This window comes from Equus quagga, chromosome 3 (assembly GCF_021613505.1).
Source record: "Equus quagga isolate Etosha38 chromosome 3, UCLA_HA_Equagga_1.0, whole genome shotgun sequence".
In the NCBI taxonomy this organism is placed as follows: domain Eukaryota; kingdom Metazoa; phylum Chordata; class Mammalia; order Perissodactyla; family Equidae; genus Equus; species Equus quagga.
This window is the reverse complement of record NC_060269.1, coordinates 51,497,735-51,516,511: the sequence shown is the minus strand read 5'-3', so window position 1 is coordinate 51,516,511 and position 18,777 is coordinate 51,497,735. Positions and strand designations below refer to the sequence as shown.

General features: G+C 39.9%; 1 protein-coding gene across 2 annotated transcripts in view; it reads right to left on the bottom strand.

Annotated features, from left to right (window-relative positions):
- The window catches only part of TLL1 (tolloid like 1), a 192,258-nt gene extending 174,090 nt beyond the window's left edge, over positions 1 to 18,168 (bottom strand). The window contains exon 1 of one of the 2 annotated variants that reach the window (XM_046655576.1): positions 17,537 to 18,168. In XM_046655576.1, the coding sequence (XP_046511532.1) occupies positions 17,537 to 17,705 (169 nt within the window). In that variant the 5' untranslated portion in view covers positions 17,706 to 18,168. Of the gene's footprint in view, positions 1 to 16,372; positions 16,635 to 17,536 lie in introns of those variants that run through there. The other variant, XM_046655577.1, reaches the window with a different exon arrangement.
- Between the last annotated feature and the right edge of the window lie 609 nt (positions 18,169 to 18,777).

Below are 18,777 nucleotides of genomic sequence, written 5' to 3'. Positions count from 1 at the left end.
TCAACCATTTTCTTAATGACAAACATGCTCATTGTTTCCAGTTTGTTCCCCTCTTAAAACAATGCTCCAATACGGATTTCATGCCAGGTGCAATATGGGTTGAATTTTAACTTCTTGGATGCTGGATATGTTTATATTCCTATAAATATTCTTCAGTTTTGTTCTGGGAAGCAGTTATTTGGATCCCTTCTGGTCTTCTTTTCCAAGCTTGGTTAGGTAGGACCGGAACAGTGTTTAGTCTAGAGCTAAGTTTTTCCCAATACTGTGGAAAAACTCTTCTCAGTATTCTGATGCCCAGTGAATTATGAAGTTTTTCCACTCTGCTAGAGGAAAACGGAACACTATTTCCTGCTCTGTGAGCTCCAAGGATTTCTTCCTCCTACCCTTTGGGTAGTTATTTCCTGAACCTTGGGTGGTCTCCTTACATGCATGGACTAATCAGTAGTCAGCTGAACATTCCAGTTGAAGACTCTGCTGAACAGAAGATGAGAATTCTCTGCAGGTCTCCAGAATTCCTTCTCTGTGCAGCTCTCTTCTCTCCGGAACCCTGCCCTGCAAACTCTAGCCACCTTGGACTCTCTGGATTTCCAGGTCCATCTGCTCAACACAGGGAGACTTCTGGTCTCTGCCTGGATTCTCCAACCCTGATCTATAGATAGCAAGCTGGAGCAATCATAAGGCTCACCTCATTTATTTCCTGTCTCCCAAAGACCACTGTCTGTTGTCACTTGATGCTCAATGTCTTGGGAACTACTGTTCAATATATTTTGTGAAGTTTCTTTGTTGCTTCAGGCACATGATAAATCTGGTCCACGTTACTCCATTCCAACCAGAAGTAGAAGTTCACATAGCTTGAATTTATTAGGATTCCATTCAGTTCCATATGAAGAAATACGATCATTCAATTTGGATCCAATTTTCTTTAAGGAGTGAACACCTATGTAAAAAACCTTACTAAAGAATCAGTTTAGAAAGTGTTATAATTCTAGGTAAGTTTCTAAGGCCATCAAGTGATAGTCTTACTCAAAAGCTCAGCACTAGTTTACATGCTCACTAATGACTCAAAATGACAAGCACACATTGGAGTTATGAGAAGAAGTGGAGTTGATGGAAACAGCTACCATTGTGAAGATGCAATCTCCTAAAGTAAGGTCAGAATTTCCTTAGAGAAGAAAAGTCTCCATAACCACTCTCCAGATCAAGGCTAACTAAGAATGACTGAGCGTAATGCAGAGGCACCAATATGAGGAACACAAAAGTTTAAGGACAAGAGAAGCACTGGGGCACCCAAACCATGAGCTGCCCAAAAGCAAAGCTCTGAAGTAGCCTAAGGTTATCCTCAGAGCTGCTTTTTCTACCTCCTTAGTTTTCCATGTTCCTAGTATATTTACGAAACAGGCCTGATCCTTCCCGTTAATGATTTTCAAGTTAATGACTTAATATTTACCCAGCAAAGAGTATTTGTGTTTTAAAAGAAAAGAGGCATAGAGAGAGCAATGCTTTATTCAAAGAAATCATTAATGGCATATTTTTCAGGAAACCATAATGAATTAGTGAATAACATACTGTGGGGCAGTGAATGACCTTTCTAATTCACCTCCATTCACACTCACAAGTCACCGCCCCAACTCGATCTATCTGCATCACATGCTCCAAGATAGGTTAAGTGTGATAATTGGGATTGGTTAGCACTTCAGAACAGCATTGCAGCACCTCTAATATGAGGAGTTTGGGGTTATAATCTCTAAATGTACATTCAGAGCTACATTTCTACAAATTAAAGAAGAAGATCTCTTTTGAGGCCCTGTAACTGAAAGGGAATATAAGAAATTTTGAATAAGCATAGATGTTAATTGAGGTTAAAGTTCTATCATCAGAAGTTTGAATAATCATGTGAGAACAAGTTAAAGAAATTCTACTTATTTTAAATAGAAAAAGAAAAACCTTATTAATGGTTTTAAAACAATTGAAGAGATTGAATGATGATGAGTTGCTTCTCTATCTTTTCAAAATCAATAAAACAAAATACATTAAGTATCAAAAGATGCAGAAACACATCCCTCATCTACTTCACTGGTAAATTTAAGAAAAGCATAATCCTAGCTCTTTCCACAAGGTTAAAAAGTAGTCAAATCTGCCTGAAGGCAGGAGGTCAGTGCAGGTAATTGGTGCAGCGTCTCCTTGCAAATCACAATGGCTACTTTGAGTTACATATGGAAGTTCTTCCCCTGAAATTTGAATTGAATCCTTTCAAGTGAAGGGCAGAAAAATGTTTATGTTTACAACGAAGTGCTTACATATAATTCCTGAAACTTCCGGAGTTATTGGGCATACCTAGGACTGAATGACTATCTTGAAAAGTCAGCTAAAACAAATGGTGGTTTGACCATTATGAAATTCCCATGTTAACCAAATTAGACATATGGTATATTCCCATAGAAGACCTTAAGGTTATATTTAATATATGAGCTTCAAATAAAGCCATTTAATTGCCATAATTTTTAAGTTCTATAAGGCAATACCCTGATGATGTTTAACATTTTTCTTTTGCTTGAGGAAGGCTCGCCCTGAGCTAACATCTGTGCCAGTCTTCCTTTACTTTGTATGGGGGTCACCACCACAGCATGGCTGATGAGTGATGTAGGTCTGCTCCCAGGATCTGAACCCCCAAACCCAGGCCACTGCAGCAGAGAGTGCTGAACTTAACCACTAGGCCATGGGGCCCAGCCCCTGATGCTTAACATTTGAAAGGCCTTTTTAACATGTAAAGTCCTTTTTAAAGACTGCTACTTCTGCCAAGATGCTAGACTCAGTATTGGCCTGGGCTTCCTGCATAACTAAATATGTTAGATAAAATATTTTAAAAATCTCCCTGAATGTATGAAAGGAGGAGTAAAAACGTTTTCATGGCTGAGTGAAGGAGGGGATCCAGAGAGATAAGCAAAAGACTAATGCCAGGAAGGTCTAGCTGGAAAGTCTAAAAGATAACTCCCCCAAAATCTGGAACTCCCAAATCTGGGACTCCTAAGTATAAGGAAGAAGGAAAATTAAGTTCCTACCACCCCAGGTAACTATACGAAAACTGATTTTCTGGAAGCTTGAGACTAAGTAGGAGGAGAAAAGCAAATATCCTCTGAAATCTCATAAGCAAAACTCATTCCCAAAGTAGGTTTGCATTCTAAATTGATATTATCAATGGTAGCCCAATAACTCAAGCAGAGAATTTAGTTTAAACTTCTCCTGAACTGTTAGTACTCCCAGACAATCAACAGAGGCAAAGAAAAATCCTTTCAAATTCATTAAAGGAACAAATAACTCCAATCCTCCACAAACTATTCCAGAGGATTTAAGAAGCTAATACAACCTCGACACCAAAACCCAACAAGCACCCTAAAAGAAGAAGAGTTTCAGGCTACTTTAACTAATGAACAGAGGAACAAAAATTCCAAACTAATTATCAATAAACTGAATCCAAGGATGGAATCAAGAATAATAGTTTATGCTCAAATTGTATTCATCCTAGGAATGCAAAGTGAGGGAATACTAGTAAATCAATTATTCTTCCTTTTTTTTTTGAGAAAGATTAGCCCTAACATCTGCTGCCAGTCCTCGTCTTTTTGCTGAGGAAGATGGGCCCTGACCTAACATCAGTGCCCATTTTCCTCTACTTTATAGGTGGGATGGCTGCCACAGCGTAGCTTCACAAGCAGTGCATCAGTCCGCACCCAGGATCCAAACCAGCGGCCACCGGGCCACTGAAGAGGAATGTGCGAACTTAACCACTGCACCACCAGGTCAGCCCCGTAAATGAATTATTCTAATTCATCATATTCAAAGGTGTAACAAGGATAACTATATCATTTCAGCAAATGCAGAATTCCTTAATCTGGTAAAAGGTATGTGTTTTGTTGTTGTTTTTTTTTAAAAAAAGTCACCAAATAGTATAATTGATAAACAATAGAAAGCATTCTCTTTAAAACTGGGACCAGAATAAGCTAGCCCTCAGTCATAACTTGTACACAACATTGGAAGATTATCAGCACAGTAAGGCAAGAAAAATTAAATTAAATTAAAAGCATAGGGATTGTATAGGAAGAAACAAAACTACATGATTATTGCAGATAATTTGATTGCCGAGGTGAAGAATATGCAGATAAATCATTTAAATTAATGAGAAACCGTTAAGGATGCTGAATAGAAAGTAAATATTCCAAAAATCAAATCCATTTCTACACAACAGCAACAAATGGCTTAAAAAAGAATTCTTATAAAAAGGTATATTTATGTCATCAAAAAATAGAAAATATATACATGAATAAATCTATCAAAACATGCAGAAAAACTTTCCAGATAAAAATGTCAAAAATTTATTCAACAGTATCAAAGAAGTCCTAAACAAATGCAGATATATACCATGTTCATGGATTAGAAAATTCAATATCATAAAAATAATTCTCTCTAAACTAACCCATAGAATCAATGCAATTCTAATCTAAATCCAAACAGCTATATTTGAAATTTGATTCAAAGTTAATACAGAACACAAATATAACCAATACACTCCAGAAGAACAACAACATGAGAGGATCTGTGATAAGAAACATCGAGAGTTATCTGCAACTCATGGGATCTCAAAACTACCTTTATTTTCTTTACAAAACACAAACTGTTTTTATTTTATGTTTCTTACTTTGGTTATCTGTATCACTGTCTCTCCAGTCACTGAAGTATGTGGCCATGGAGGCATCATCTTTGACTACTCCTTTTCTGCTACAAAGCCATCCAGTTGGTGACTGGTCTCTTATATCCAACCCCTATACTCTATAACTACTGACACAGTCCAAATGCAAGCACTCATCAACACTTACCTCTACTATAACTCTAACAAGTCTCCTTCCTCCCACTTGCTCTTTACTTCCTACACCAACTACATGAGACCATCCTTTACATCCTCACTGACCTTTGCAAAATATAGCTGTAATCAAGCCAATGATCTACTTTAAATTTTCAGTAAGGCCCCTTCCCACTGCCAAGAGGATCAAGTTCACACCCCTTAACTGGGTATTAAAGATCCTTTTCCTTGCACTTTCCACAACCATTTCTTGCCAAAGCACAAACCCTCTGCTCTGCCCATATTAGACTATTTATCACTTCCTATACTTTCATAAAATTCCATGAATCTTCACAGCTTCAGCTTTTATCTTAGTTATTTGACTCTCAAGTTTTGCACCACCTTTTCTCTAGCAAAAAAAATTACATGACTTCAAGATCCAGCTCAAATGACACCTTCTCTGAGAAGCCTTCTATCCCAAACATAATTAATGCAATCTTTCCTCTGTGCTACCACAGTATTTTGTTTACTGCACATTTATATTGATAATTGAAACATATTCTTCCTGTTTTTTCTGTTAGACACTGAAATCCTCACAGGATGGCAACATATCTTATTTGCATCTTCCAAGCATATTCCTGAAACATATCAGGTACAAAATATAGTTTGTATTAATTTACCTCTGTACAGTGCATGACAGTTTACCAAGACCTTGTGCATTTAACACTTAGATGTTTTATAGACTAAGCAACACTATCCCTATATCACAAATGAGAGAATTTAATTTCAGAAATGTTAAGTAAGCAGTCCAAGATCATATAATTAAACATAGACATGCCAAGACTTGCACCTACCTCTCCTGATCCAACATCCAGCACTCTTCGAATTCAACTACATTACGTAGATTCATGTCATTAATTTCCACTGGAGTTCTTTCTTTATTATTATAAAGCATCAAGAATGAAAACTTCCTTTGGCAATGATTTGCTTGAGAATTTGAGACTCCTCATTTAAAAAAAAACTATACTATACATAAAATAAGTTAACTTATGATGAGAAGAGTAGCTCCTTACTAGAAAATTCAGATAAACTGAAGTTTTGTGAAGTTGAGTTTTATGGCAATAATTAACAATATACGCTTTTGCCAAGCGGAAGAATGTTTTCAAGGATAGATATAAGTGATTAGTTGACATAAGAATGTATCTTTTAATGTGCCACGTATGTAGTAAAATGCCTTAAGCTGGAAAATCTTTCCTGCAGTTTCCTTGCCTGTAGCTCTCGTTCTCTCCCTTATGAGTATTGACCTCAATATTGAAAGAATTGGACTCTCCCCATTCACTGGCCATTTTCTGCTCATCCAACATGAAAATCCTCTCTCCTATAAAAGACAACCAACTGAGCAACATTCACTTCTGATGGTAATATAAGACTAACATGTGCTGATAAGAAGAAAGGCGATGTCCACATACCTTACTCCTGTTTGGGCAAATTTTTTGACTGATGGACTGGGGTGAAAAAAGAGGGACAGGAAATTATGCATAAATTGCTTCCAAGGCTAATTTTGGCAAAGTTAAGTCTCAGAACTGCACAGTCTATTGAAGCTGTAGCCTGGTGGATGTCATGCTTTGGCTGGAGTCATGAGAAATCTGAGGTCTTAGCATGAGTGACCATAGGAGAGGTGTAAACATTTCCCCTTTCCTCTCAATGGACAGTGTAGGCCATTGGTCTTGCAATTTCCTGGTACTACTTAGAGGAGCTCTTGCTTCCAATGTCAGAGACACCAGTATTCAGAAAGCTTTAGGGCTTGAATAGCCTTAGAGACTTCCAAGCCTCAGAGACTGAGGCCCAGAAAAATCAAGGGACGTCCCCAAGGTTACACACAAATACTGCGGCAGAGCTAGTAATGGAATTTACATTTCTTGACTACTAGTCCAGTTTGTTTTCCAACTGCCATATCACTACCCACATAGAATTATTTAAAAAAAGCAAAATTTATATCTGCTTTTCAAAACCACAGTAGAATGGCGCAAGTAAAGAGATTAGACATTCACTTCATTTGTTTTATCATTTGTTTTTGCTTCTCCCAACCTGTAAACAAAGAAAAGGTCAACCATGTGCCTTTAAATGTATTTAAGGAAAAAGATATAGTGTGGAGGGCAGAAATGTACTCTAGTAGATAATGTGGGAAAACATCACAAAAAGAAGTCGAAATTTTAAATCAAACTATTTGAGAAAAAATAAATGGAAATCATGATTGTTTTTATGGACTACTTGCAAATAATTTCATAAGTAATTACTGGTTACATCCCATCCAAGTCCATTGCCAAATAACAAAGTCTGGAAAGTACTCATTTAAAAGATGGTATGCTCTCCACAAAGCTTTATTCATCATATATCATGAGTAAAGAAAATTCCAGGAAAAATTTAACAGAATATATTTTCCGATTACCATAATTTATAATATTATCCATGTTCAAGTGTTAAATTGAAATAACTTTAGCACATAATTATGTGATTAGTATTATTTGAATTATTAGTATTAGTTGTATAAAAATTATATTAGTATTATTTATATAAAATTTGTAGAAAAAATTAGTATTATTTGAATAATTATGTGATTAGTATTCAAATAACTATTTATACATAAACTATCATCTACCTACAAATGGTTAAGTTAAGACTACACCTGGTCAGGCATTGTATCATATTTCATACTTCTGTAACCCCAAGGATAAATCCACATTTCATTGACAATAAGGTTCAATAAAGGTTTGACAAATTTATGAATACTTGTAGCTTAGAGCCATGTGCTTGAGCTTAGCTCCATGTAAACATATGATTGTGAGTATGTAAGTTCTTCAAGTTAATCCAGATGGCAAATAAAATCTGAACCAGAAATTACTGAAAGACTATATAGCCAAGATTCTATTCACACATTAGTCAATGTGAATTGAAAATTGTCAATACATTTTGAGTGTATTAGGCAATTGAGTAAATAGCCAAGAGAACAAAACACAAAAAATATTTATATTGGTTACCTCTGATATCTTTCCAAAAAAAAGGTCTATTTGGGAGTTTAACCTCTCAATTGCAATGTTTAGAGGACTTGAGACATAAATGCATGTTTATATATGGCAACAAAAAGATGTTCATCCCACAAATGTTTTTATAAAGATCATCTTCCCACTAATAAGTAGTTGCAACTAAAAACAAAAAATCTTCTACTTCCTATATATTTATGCTACTGCAAATAAAAATTATACGGTGTTTACTATATTCCAGGCAAAGTGATTTTTACTTTACATTGATTTAATTCTTGTAATAATGCCATGAGGACATTAACGTTATCTCCATTTTATAGATCAAAAAACTGATGCGTAACAGGGATAAATAACTTGCCAAAAACCACACACAGTTACTACATGGTGGGTCTATGTCCATCAAACTGCAAAGACCAAGGTTTTAATAGATGCACTATTCTGCCTCCCTGAAATCTTAAAAAAACAATTTTTGAAGCCAACCCCAATTTGCAAAAATGTACCTATACAAAAAAAGAAATCAAGACTAGAAGAAGATGAAGAGAGAAACATCATGGCAACACATGGAATCCAGAGTTCTGGATTCAAATTCTGATTCCATCACTGGGTGACAAAAGGCAAGTTATCTTAAAACACTAAGCCACTGGTGCCATTCAATATAGAAATAAGATATATTATAGGATACTTATGAAGCATGCAGTTTTGTGTCTGAAGCCATATTCAACCACTGAGCTATAATGCATATACTAGAGATCTGTTCTTATTGTAAAAATTTGAATCCTGAGACACACTGGCGGTGTACACTATAACCAATATCTTCTTTCTGTGTTTTAACTCTTGGTCACTAGTTCACCCAGCAACCTGCTCACAAATCTCTTTCCCCATAGAAACATAAATCGAGACAAGGCCCCTGATTTAGGTCATTAACTTCCGTTACCCACTCCAGATGGCAAATCTCAATTATTCCTCCCCTGATGACTGCCTGCAGTCTATACTCCACCCAGGTCTGGATAGATACTATTTCTTCTCCCGGGACTAAAACATATATATATAAGAAAAACGTCCCCTTGTTCTTAGGTTTAGAAAAGAAGGAGACAGAAAAGGGAAGCCTGTTTTACCAGATTTTGTTCTCACCCATTTGTTAGAGAACAAGCAGGAGAAGGAACTCTTCCTCCCAGAAAACATAACTCGCTAAAAACTATGATTTCTTCAAAGAAACTGTACTATAATACATATTACACATAGTATATATTTTGCATGAGACTACTCTTAGGAACCCAGACCGGAGTTTCAAGAAGTTTAACCCTATGATCTCTAAAAGCTTTCAAGCTTTTGACCTTAAGGCTTATAGACAAGTTGGGATTGAAAAAACTAAAGTTATTTAAGTAACTTCTCACAGCATATTTGTTTTCTCAAAGGCATTTACACATCATTTACATACATAATGTACACTGTAAACCACTTTCCTGAATCGCCTGCATTTGAAAGGATGTTCTTCACACTCTTTATGGGCTCATAATCACGAATTCAATGAATACTCAGAGAGCAAATCTAAAGTGTGAAACAATTTAACACGCACTACACAAAATGTCAGAGCCTGTGCCAAGAACGGGACACTAATGACTGAATTCTACTCAAATCCAATTCAACTCCTGCCTTACTTAACATGGAAAGCCTGCTGTCACAATTTATACACTTGGAGCAACACACAGCAGTGTCTCCCTACACTATTTAGCATTTTCATTTGTCTCATACCTAATTGGGACATTTCATTTGTAACTTTCCACTCTTAGAAAATTCTCTTTTAGGGGGCCGGCCCAGTGGCACAGCAGTTAAGTTCGCATGTTCCGCTTTGGCACCCCAGGGTTCACGGGTTCAGATCGCAGGTGCGGACATGGCACCAATTGGTAAGCCATGCTGTGGTAGGCGTCCACATATAAAGTAGAGGAAGATGGGCACAGATGTTAGCTCAGGGCCAGTCTTCCTCAGAAAAAAGAGGAGGACTGGCAGCAGTTAGCTGAGGGCTAATCTTCCTCAAAAAGAAAATAAAATTATCTTTTAAAGGGACTAGGGTCTGCGCTAAAGTCCATGCAATTGAAATTATTGGCCTTCCTCTGACAATACTGCGTATGGATTATAAAATGCAAGAATGTTGAAGACAGGATGCACGCTCACTAAAGAAAATAACAATGATGGATGCCCACTGCACAAATACAGTCAGTTCAATTGCCTTTCTTAATACATTTGTATTCTGGAGAATCAGTGTAGGGGATTTAGAAAAAGAAAGACCTCTGGAACACAGAACCTCGGTTCAAGTTCTCACAACTTAACAACTGTGATGACAGCCCAGCCACTGAACCTTTCTGAATCTCAGTTTCCTCATGTGTCCAAAACAAGAAACAATAGTGTTAATTGATGGGGATATGGTGAAGACAGGAGACCATTTAAAATATTTACTGTAAAAATACAAACCATGTTATTTTGACATGAGTCATGAAGGCACTTCCTAGATATGTGAGGTATGTGGGATCCAAGAATTTTCTCTCTTGAAAGTTCTCCATTTGGCTGTTTTCTAGTTATGCATGACGTTCTTCCCTGGGGTATTTTAAAGGTTCAACTTTCATGCAATGAGGTATACTTAATAACACAATAACCTGAGTACAAAATACCACAAACCCTCAACTACTAGGCATTTGTGGTCAAAACGATCAAGGCAGAGAATGGAGCTCCATTCTTTCAGGATAGTCGATCCATAGAACTGATGCCAAGGTGGTTCCCAACGCTGTACAAGAACTGAGATTATCCTAATAAACACTTCAAATCCACTCATGGCCAAAGAAGGAAGCTCAAAAGACGCTGATATCAGCAACCAGGCCAGGGGCCATTCAAGGTACCCCTGTGGTACACAGTCCATGTGCTGACAGTTTAACATAGATGAACAATGTAAGGAATGAAGAAACTACTCCACTCTCTTACCCCTCCACCTCTGCCTCCCCCACCACACAAATTAAACATCATCAATAGGAAGTTCAACAACACAGAAGACATCAAATGCTGATATAAATATATGGTTGCCTCTCCATCTCCATACTTACTCCCACGATTTATAAAATCATGTAGTGTATTAAAAACTGTTGAAATGTCCTTTTTAAACACTGAAGTGAATGCTTTGAGTAGCAAACTAATACGTTAATTAGATTTTGTTTGGGAGAAACAATATACTTTGGAAGCACTTTTGACCTACTTAAAGTATAGCTTCAACTTTTTAGAATTATCATTCAAGGAAGTTTGCATTTTTTCTAATACGATCAATAACAAATGTTTTAGCTTAAACTATACATGTAAATTGCAGGAGAAGAGCTGAGTAAGACAAACACCTCCTTGGTTCACTTTCTGGATTTCATTAACACCTAATTTACAATACTTCTTAATACAAATATATAGTTGAGCTCTTTAGAACGGCTTGACAGGATTAGCACACATTTTGTAAGGAGCTGATAAAACAAGCATTCCATTAGCCAGCCCACAATGTCCCAAAATCTAATAGTCAATATCCCATTTTCAGGGCTGACACTGGCAAGAACTAAATAAATAAGCAAGGGATTCCTTCCTCCTCCTTTCTGGGAAAGAATACATTCTATTTAATTCATTCCATAGCTTTGAGGCTATAAAATTTTTTTATATATATATTCCTCCTCAAGTATCATTATTCAATAGATAACTAAAGGAAATAAACCACTAAAACCATATTGCTAAATCATTCTACTGTATCCAGGGTTGAGGAGAGGACTCTCCCCTCCTTAATTTAGGAAGGATAAATCCACAATTAATTCCAGATCTTGGAAAATGAAAGAACTTGTAAGAGGCCTCAAAATTCCCCCAGTAGAGGAAATCCTACATCCCCAGGAATCTTGCCAGGCACCTGAGCCCTGGCCTAGCCCAGGCCTAGCTGTGGGCTCAAGATGCTGCAGGGGGCTTTCCTGTAGTTCAGGGGAACAGCACAGCCCCCTTCCCCCCACCTCCCCAGACACCAGATGGTCCCAGCAGGATGTGCAAGGCCTCATTTTAAATGGATTATTTGCCTCTATCTTTTCTAAGCATTCTTAGAAAAGCTTAAGGAGGGTCCCAGTTTTAAGTATTTTAAGCAGATGGGTCTAAGGTACTATTAGAAACAACAGATAATATTCTAAAAAGAAAAAAAAATGATGGTAAATCGCTTACACTCAATACTACCTATTTGAGTTCTAGAAAAATTTAAGGGCTCACCTCTTTCCAGTAAACTCAGTGCTTGAGAGGCCTAAGGAATTATTAATCTGACTAATATCCTTAAAGATAACAAAGACTATGATGGCAACTACAGGCAAGTTGAGTCTAAATTTTAAATTAAGGAAAGTTATAAAGGCTAAGATATACAAAAATAGGATTCATGCATATACAATGGGGGAAGGCAATATGGTTTCTGTAAAAGAAAGTATGCATGAACTATATTAGACTTCCACAGAAAAGTGAGCAATCATGAGAGCAAGAGGAAAAACTGTGGAATTATATATCAACTTTTTCAAAAAGCTGTCACTAGGCTCTTAAACACTTTTAACTGTTTCACTGTGGACTAAGGAGGCCTAAACAGAGAAGGTAGGGCTCAAAGAGCACCTACCAGAATGGAAACTATAAGAATTCCATGAATTTTTACACAAGCAACCTCAGAGAAAGGATTCCAGCTAGATTTTGAATTTGCAAATGACACTACCTTCGACAGAGACAAAAAATGGGAAGACCTCAAGAGATCTCAGAATCTCTTGTCTATGCAAACAAAGAAACCAAAGAGAGTTTTAGAGCTGGCTTAGTCTCAGGGAATATGTTTAAGAAAAAATAATCTATCTTATTCATATCTAATAACAGGAACTGCCATTTGTGGGCCAAAAATGGATGTGGGCCCCCACGACAAGGGCTAAAGAATTACCATAGGCAAATGAAGAAGAGAATTCAAGTATACAGAATATAATGCCTTATCCATTCCTTTTGCAAAAATTGCATTTTGGCCACTTCCAAGTTGGCACCACAGACAGGAAGAGAAAAAAAAAAAAGATCTGAGGAATGAAAACTAAAACAGAAGAGACTGGCTAAGAGAAACGGCTCTATGAAATGCATTTTTAACATGAGGGTTTGGCAACCTTGAGAGGTGCTGACCAAGAAATATATGTTTGGATATTTAATATCATGATGGCATAAAGTAGACATGGTGTTGAACATCAAATTCTAAAATGTCATGTCTAGGAGGCTGTCAATGAAGCTGAAAAATTCAACATTGAGGACCAAAAGAATGATAAGGTCTTACTGAAAAAACAGTGAAAATTATCCTAAGAATTAGTATACCAGGGCACCAGGACATTGGTTAAAAGAAAAGCAGGAAGAAGAATCCTTTAGGATGCCAAAAGCCTATTTCCACATAAACAGTCTTGCATATGCTACCCAAAAGGCAAATTTAATCCTGCAAGTCACTAACCTTTAACATGCTTGGATTTTTTCCAAGAAAACGAGTCATTTACTCAGAAGATGAAGTCTTTTTTTCAGGGTGCTCACACTTGTCTAAGAGGATAAGGATACCCTTCTGGACTAACACTTTACCTCCCCAGTGTTATCATCCTCTACCCATCATTCAAAATAATAATTTCTCCAATCTCCCTTATTAGATGTTATATATTTAACTGCCTGAGCTTTCCTAATATCCCCTTAAATACAAAAAGAGAAACGAAGGAAGAAAGGGAGGGAGGAGGAAAAGGAGGGAAGGAGAGGGGGAGAGGAGGGGGGGGTTGGGGGGAGGGTATTTGTGAATACACACATAGTTCATTTATCAGGTCTCTGCTTTTCCAGGTAATCTCTAGACAAATGTGAGAGATTAACTGGCACACTGAATTTGCCTCGGCTCTTCACAGACATTAATACTCAGATTAACACCTATTGGTACAGTATAACAAGGACATAGGACACCTCAGCCTCCGTTTGGGAATGACTTTCTGCAGCATCAGCTGCCCAATGGCCCTCAGGACCCTTCTGAACTAGAGAGAGTAAGAGAAATCTGAGTGCAAATTCAGATGACCGTACTCAGAGGAAGAAAGATAATCAGACGTTTCTTTGAATTATCTGCATCTCTGTGTCTATCTATTTACATAGAGTGATTAATTACCTATATTCCAACCTAATGGATATGGCTATATAAATCTAGATGCAGCTCTGCATCTACTTTCTCTTATATCAAAAATGTTTTTCTAAATCAAAATTCAATTAAATTAACACAAAACTTCCTTTTTGTTTTATAGTTTCATGAAATTGAAATCAGTTGATAAGTATACAAGTTATATTGTTTCACAAATATATTAAGGATGGCACAATGTTTAACAAGTTATAATTAAGAATATTTCTCCTTGGTAACATCTGCTCTTGGTTAGAACAGAAATGTGTAGATAAGGAACGAAGATCAATATTAATAATCTATAGATATTGAGAATATACTAGATACCTAATAGTGGTAATCCATCCATGTGATAAACATTAAAAATCAGTTATGACCTCTGTCCTCAAGGACTTTATATTCTAATTGGGTTTGGAAAAGATGAAACTATGTTCTTAGTCATTCACTCATGTCAGATATCAAAGTAACCGCATTTCTATTGTCTAGACTCCAGGTAAATCTGGACGAATTTCTATTGTTTGCATTTCAAGAAAGGCCTCCAAAAGGCCAACTAAGACTGCAGTGTAGTGGTTTAATGCAGCCAGACTCTCCAGCCAGGAGACCTGGAATCAAGTTCTGGGTAATCTTAACAAACGTGTGGAACCTCACCAAGCATCTGTTTTCCTATCTCTGTACCGGGAAAATTAACATATTCTACCATATTGGGCTGCTGTGCTGAGCTGAAATAATGTACTCAAAAGTGCTCTGAAACCATAAAGTTATGTTAGTCATTATGACATCAAGCCACTGTGGAGTTGGAGGATCATTAGGACTCCTTTAAGAGGAGTTCACAAAGGGCACTTTATGTCAAGGCCCTGCCCTCCCCTGTGGTCTTTGGAAAGGGCAGATCAAAGGAACCCCAGAGTCTGGAGAGCACCCTCTCCTGCTTTTGCGTAGCTGTATTTCACATAGCCGTCCTCATGTTTCTCATTTTAGTGACCTTTTTTTGACTCTTGTTTGGGATTTCAATGTACTATTTAATTTTTTTCCTGTTATTACAAATTTTATTTGTCTTATACAGTGCCAAAAGGGAGGCACTTAAGATTCTGCCACTCTTCGGCCAAGAGGGTAAGTTAAAGCCTTTCATTTCACTAAATTAAAAAAAGCAGAGTTGATAATTTAAAAAGTGATCTCAGATTTTGGGCATACTTCTCAACCAAAGAAACTTGGGCCATTCTTCTCTTTCACTGCGCACACACACACATAGAGGCATGACTCTTTACTTACTCAAGGACAGGGAAGAAAATAAGATTACAGTAATGATCCATTCAAAGTTGTTTTAGTTGTTTGAACTTTAACAGCTATGTTCAAAAATAAACCAGTATTAAAGGAAAAACAAAAGTACATGCTATTAAAGAGGTTTTTTTTTGCCCTAGATGTTTATTTGATGAGGAAAATAAATATTTCTGCTTGAGGTGTGTTTCAATACACATAGTACAACTACTTAAATTTTAAAACTGAAAACATTCTTAAATAGGAACAAAAAGAACCACGCAGGTTCACAGAACCTGCTTCTGGACAATTTCTAACAGAAGATAAGCCTGAAACAACATAACTTCTGAAAATATGTTAGCTAATTTTTTATGCCTCTTATAAATATTCATATTTTAAGTTAATGATTTTTAAAAGTCAGAAACCTTTAATTTGTCTAGAAAACTACTTTTATTTTCCTGAAATCGGACCAATGTACACACGTGCCCTGGTTTTCTCATTTTGATAGCTGGTTGAGTCTTTCACACAACAGAGCATCAGAGTAGATGTTTTCCTAGACAATCTTTAGAAGAAAATAGTTCATTTCTACCTTACGTAAAACAAGAAAGCTCACAACTTTCACCCAAACATTATTCAAAACAAATTTCTCAATAGAAAGCATGCGTAGCGAGTTGTATAGTCCTGAATTCTGGCTGCCCTGCACTAGACACCCACCACGGCAGAACACCGTCTTGTCTTCTACCCCATCAGGAAAGGCCAAGAAACCGTGGCCTTCACACACTGAGTGTTAACGGTGACAGGAGGAAATATAAGCAAAATTGAATTGTCGGAATTCCGAGTTCCAGACTGACCAGTTTCTGCTAAGCTACTGGGTTTTGAATAAGTAACTGCAGTAAGGTGCACCAAGAAGGATCTGGTAACGCCAGCACAACTCACGTGCCCTCCTTGTCAGAACAATGTGCCATCAAAGGTACAAATTTAAAAAGGGGATTTCCAGCATCTTCCTTCATTTGTATACACCTCTCCTTCCTTCAAGCCCAGAAGAGGCTGAATAAGATTTACCTAGCTTTGGACGGGAAGCAGTCGCAGTGACAGACCGACCAACTGGAGAGGCATGGGTACTTTTGGTATTCTGCCCATTCCCTTCCTCTTTGCTCCGCCAAAGCCCAACTTCTTGAGATGGGACAGAACATGCCTTCAGCTTACAAACAACTCTACAAAGTCGGCCCAACAACCCCTGTAACCTTCCTTCCGAAGTTAGTCGAGAGTCCACACTGAATTCGGGTCACCTCAATCTCAAATCAGCAGAGCATGAACCAGGAGCTCCCGGAGCCCCGCCGGAGCCGGAGCGCGCGCTGGCGCCTTGGGGCGCTGCGCTCACGTGGTCGCCGGCCGCGGCGCGTGCGGCTCCGACCTCAGGCGGCGGGAGGGAAGCGCCGCCCCGCGAGGGAGGAGAGACCCGCAGAGGCACCGGACGCGCCGAGGGGAGGGGCGGGTCCCAGGGCGATCCGGGACCTGGGGAGGAGAAGCTGAGCTCCAGGCAGGGCCGGTCCCACTGCAGTTCCCGGGGGTGTACGCAGGAGGGAAGACACAAGTTTGAATGGGGTAGCAACCTGAAATTTTTTCTCTAAGGTTTATTTTAAATGGGCAACTGCGTTTGAATTCTAGCTAGCGTGAGAGCTTCCAAGGTCGTCACAGTCCCCTCCTTGCCTGGAACCCAAACTTGAAACCCCAGGCAAAAGAGGAAGCAAAGGTGTCCCGAGGTAGCAATTCCATCCCCACCCACCTTTTGGGGAACTCTGCCCACTCGGTCTCAGGCGAGCTCTGGGGAACCGCGCCCTGGAACAAAGAGGAGATGTTGTCCCCTCCAGATGCAGAAAGCCCACTGAGTGTTGGGATTTAAAACCTACAGCAGCCAGCTGTGTTTACGGCTTGTTTCGTTTTGCTGGGGGATGGGAGAGGAATCAGCACTCTACGACGTTTTTCCCAAACTGGGAGACGGGAGCTTGGCATCCGATCCCACTAGCACAGAACTCCAGTCAACTCGGGCCGCGGCGGCTGCCACTTGGGGGTGGGGAGGAGAGGGAAAGGAGGGGAAGAGAAGGAGGGGCGGCCGAGGGGCCGGCGAGGGAAGGAAGGAAACAGGTGAGCTCCCACCGCCACTCATCGGAAATCCAGCGCCGCGGTCCCCGGCGCGCCACCGTCCCGACCTGGAGAGGCACTTACCGGCTTTACACGGGTCCTTGTAATCTATCGTCTCCGCTCTATCCTCTTCGTTCCCATCAAAAGTGTAATCATAATCGAAGCCGGCGCAGACCCACAGCTCCCCGTAGAAAACAATCCCCGAGGCCACCAGCCACACGAGCATCCTCGGGGAAAGCGTTTCCAGCCCCATCCTCCTCCCCTAGAGGAAAAGGAGGGGACGGGACCCGGAGGTGAGGCGTCCGCGGTCCGCGTTGATGTGCGGGGCGAGGGGGACCGGTGCTCCTCTCCCTACCGGGAGGCTCCTCGGCGGGACCGGGGTGTTCAGGTGTCCAGAGACATACGGGTGCCGTCGGGACAGTAGAGAGGGCAAGAACTGCCTGTTACCCCCAGTTGCAGGGAGAAGTTGGCTAGGGGCCCGCGGGTGGGCGGAGGGCAGGTAAGGAGCTCGGCTCCCGGAGGCGGGGAGGGGCAGCCGCGGGCAGACTCGCCTCTCGCGGAGCGGGCGCTCGCAGCCTGCCAGGTCGTCCTTCTGGCGGCCGAACTTCCCGCGGCCGCGGCTCGGCGAGCGGCGCCCCGCGGGCTCAGCTGCCACCGGAGCTCCGGCTCCCGCGCCGCGCCCCCGTCGCTGCCAGGACCCGGCGGTGGAGCACGAACCGCCGCCGCCTGCGCCCGCCGCCGCCGCTCCGGGAAGATGAATCCGGTCTGCACATCAGCACATCTGAACTGAAAGGGGAGACCGAGGAAGGGGGTGGGGGGCAGGCATGTCTACGCCGCGAGACCTTAAAAGCCTGCAGAAGCCAGCAAAGCCAGGAGAGCAAAAGTGTGAGGATGTGGGGATGCACTGTTCGCCTTTTTCCCCCCAGGCTGTCTTTTTACCCTCTTCCTAACTTGGAAAAAAAAAAAATCTTCGCAGCATCTAACCCAATCACTTGCATCCTGCTTACTTATTCATACAATCAGGGTCAGGATCCGGGCCACAGCCTCCTCTCTGACTTCTTTTGATAGCCTTATACAAACAAACAGACACGAGCGCGCTGACAATTCCATTTATATTTTACTAAAGATAAAAATGGATATATTATGTATCTGCGTCCGCGAACAGAAATTAATAGATGATGTACGTGTCAGTAAAGAGCGCCAGACCGGGGGTGGCGCGAGGGATCGTGATAACTTAGCAGCAAATCTCTACTTCCCCTCCCCCCAAATAAACAGCGAATGTGTGTTTCTTTCCTTTGCTGCTGTTTAACCTTAGTGCAGCCCAG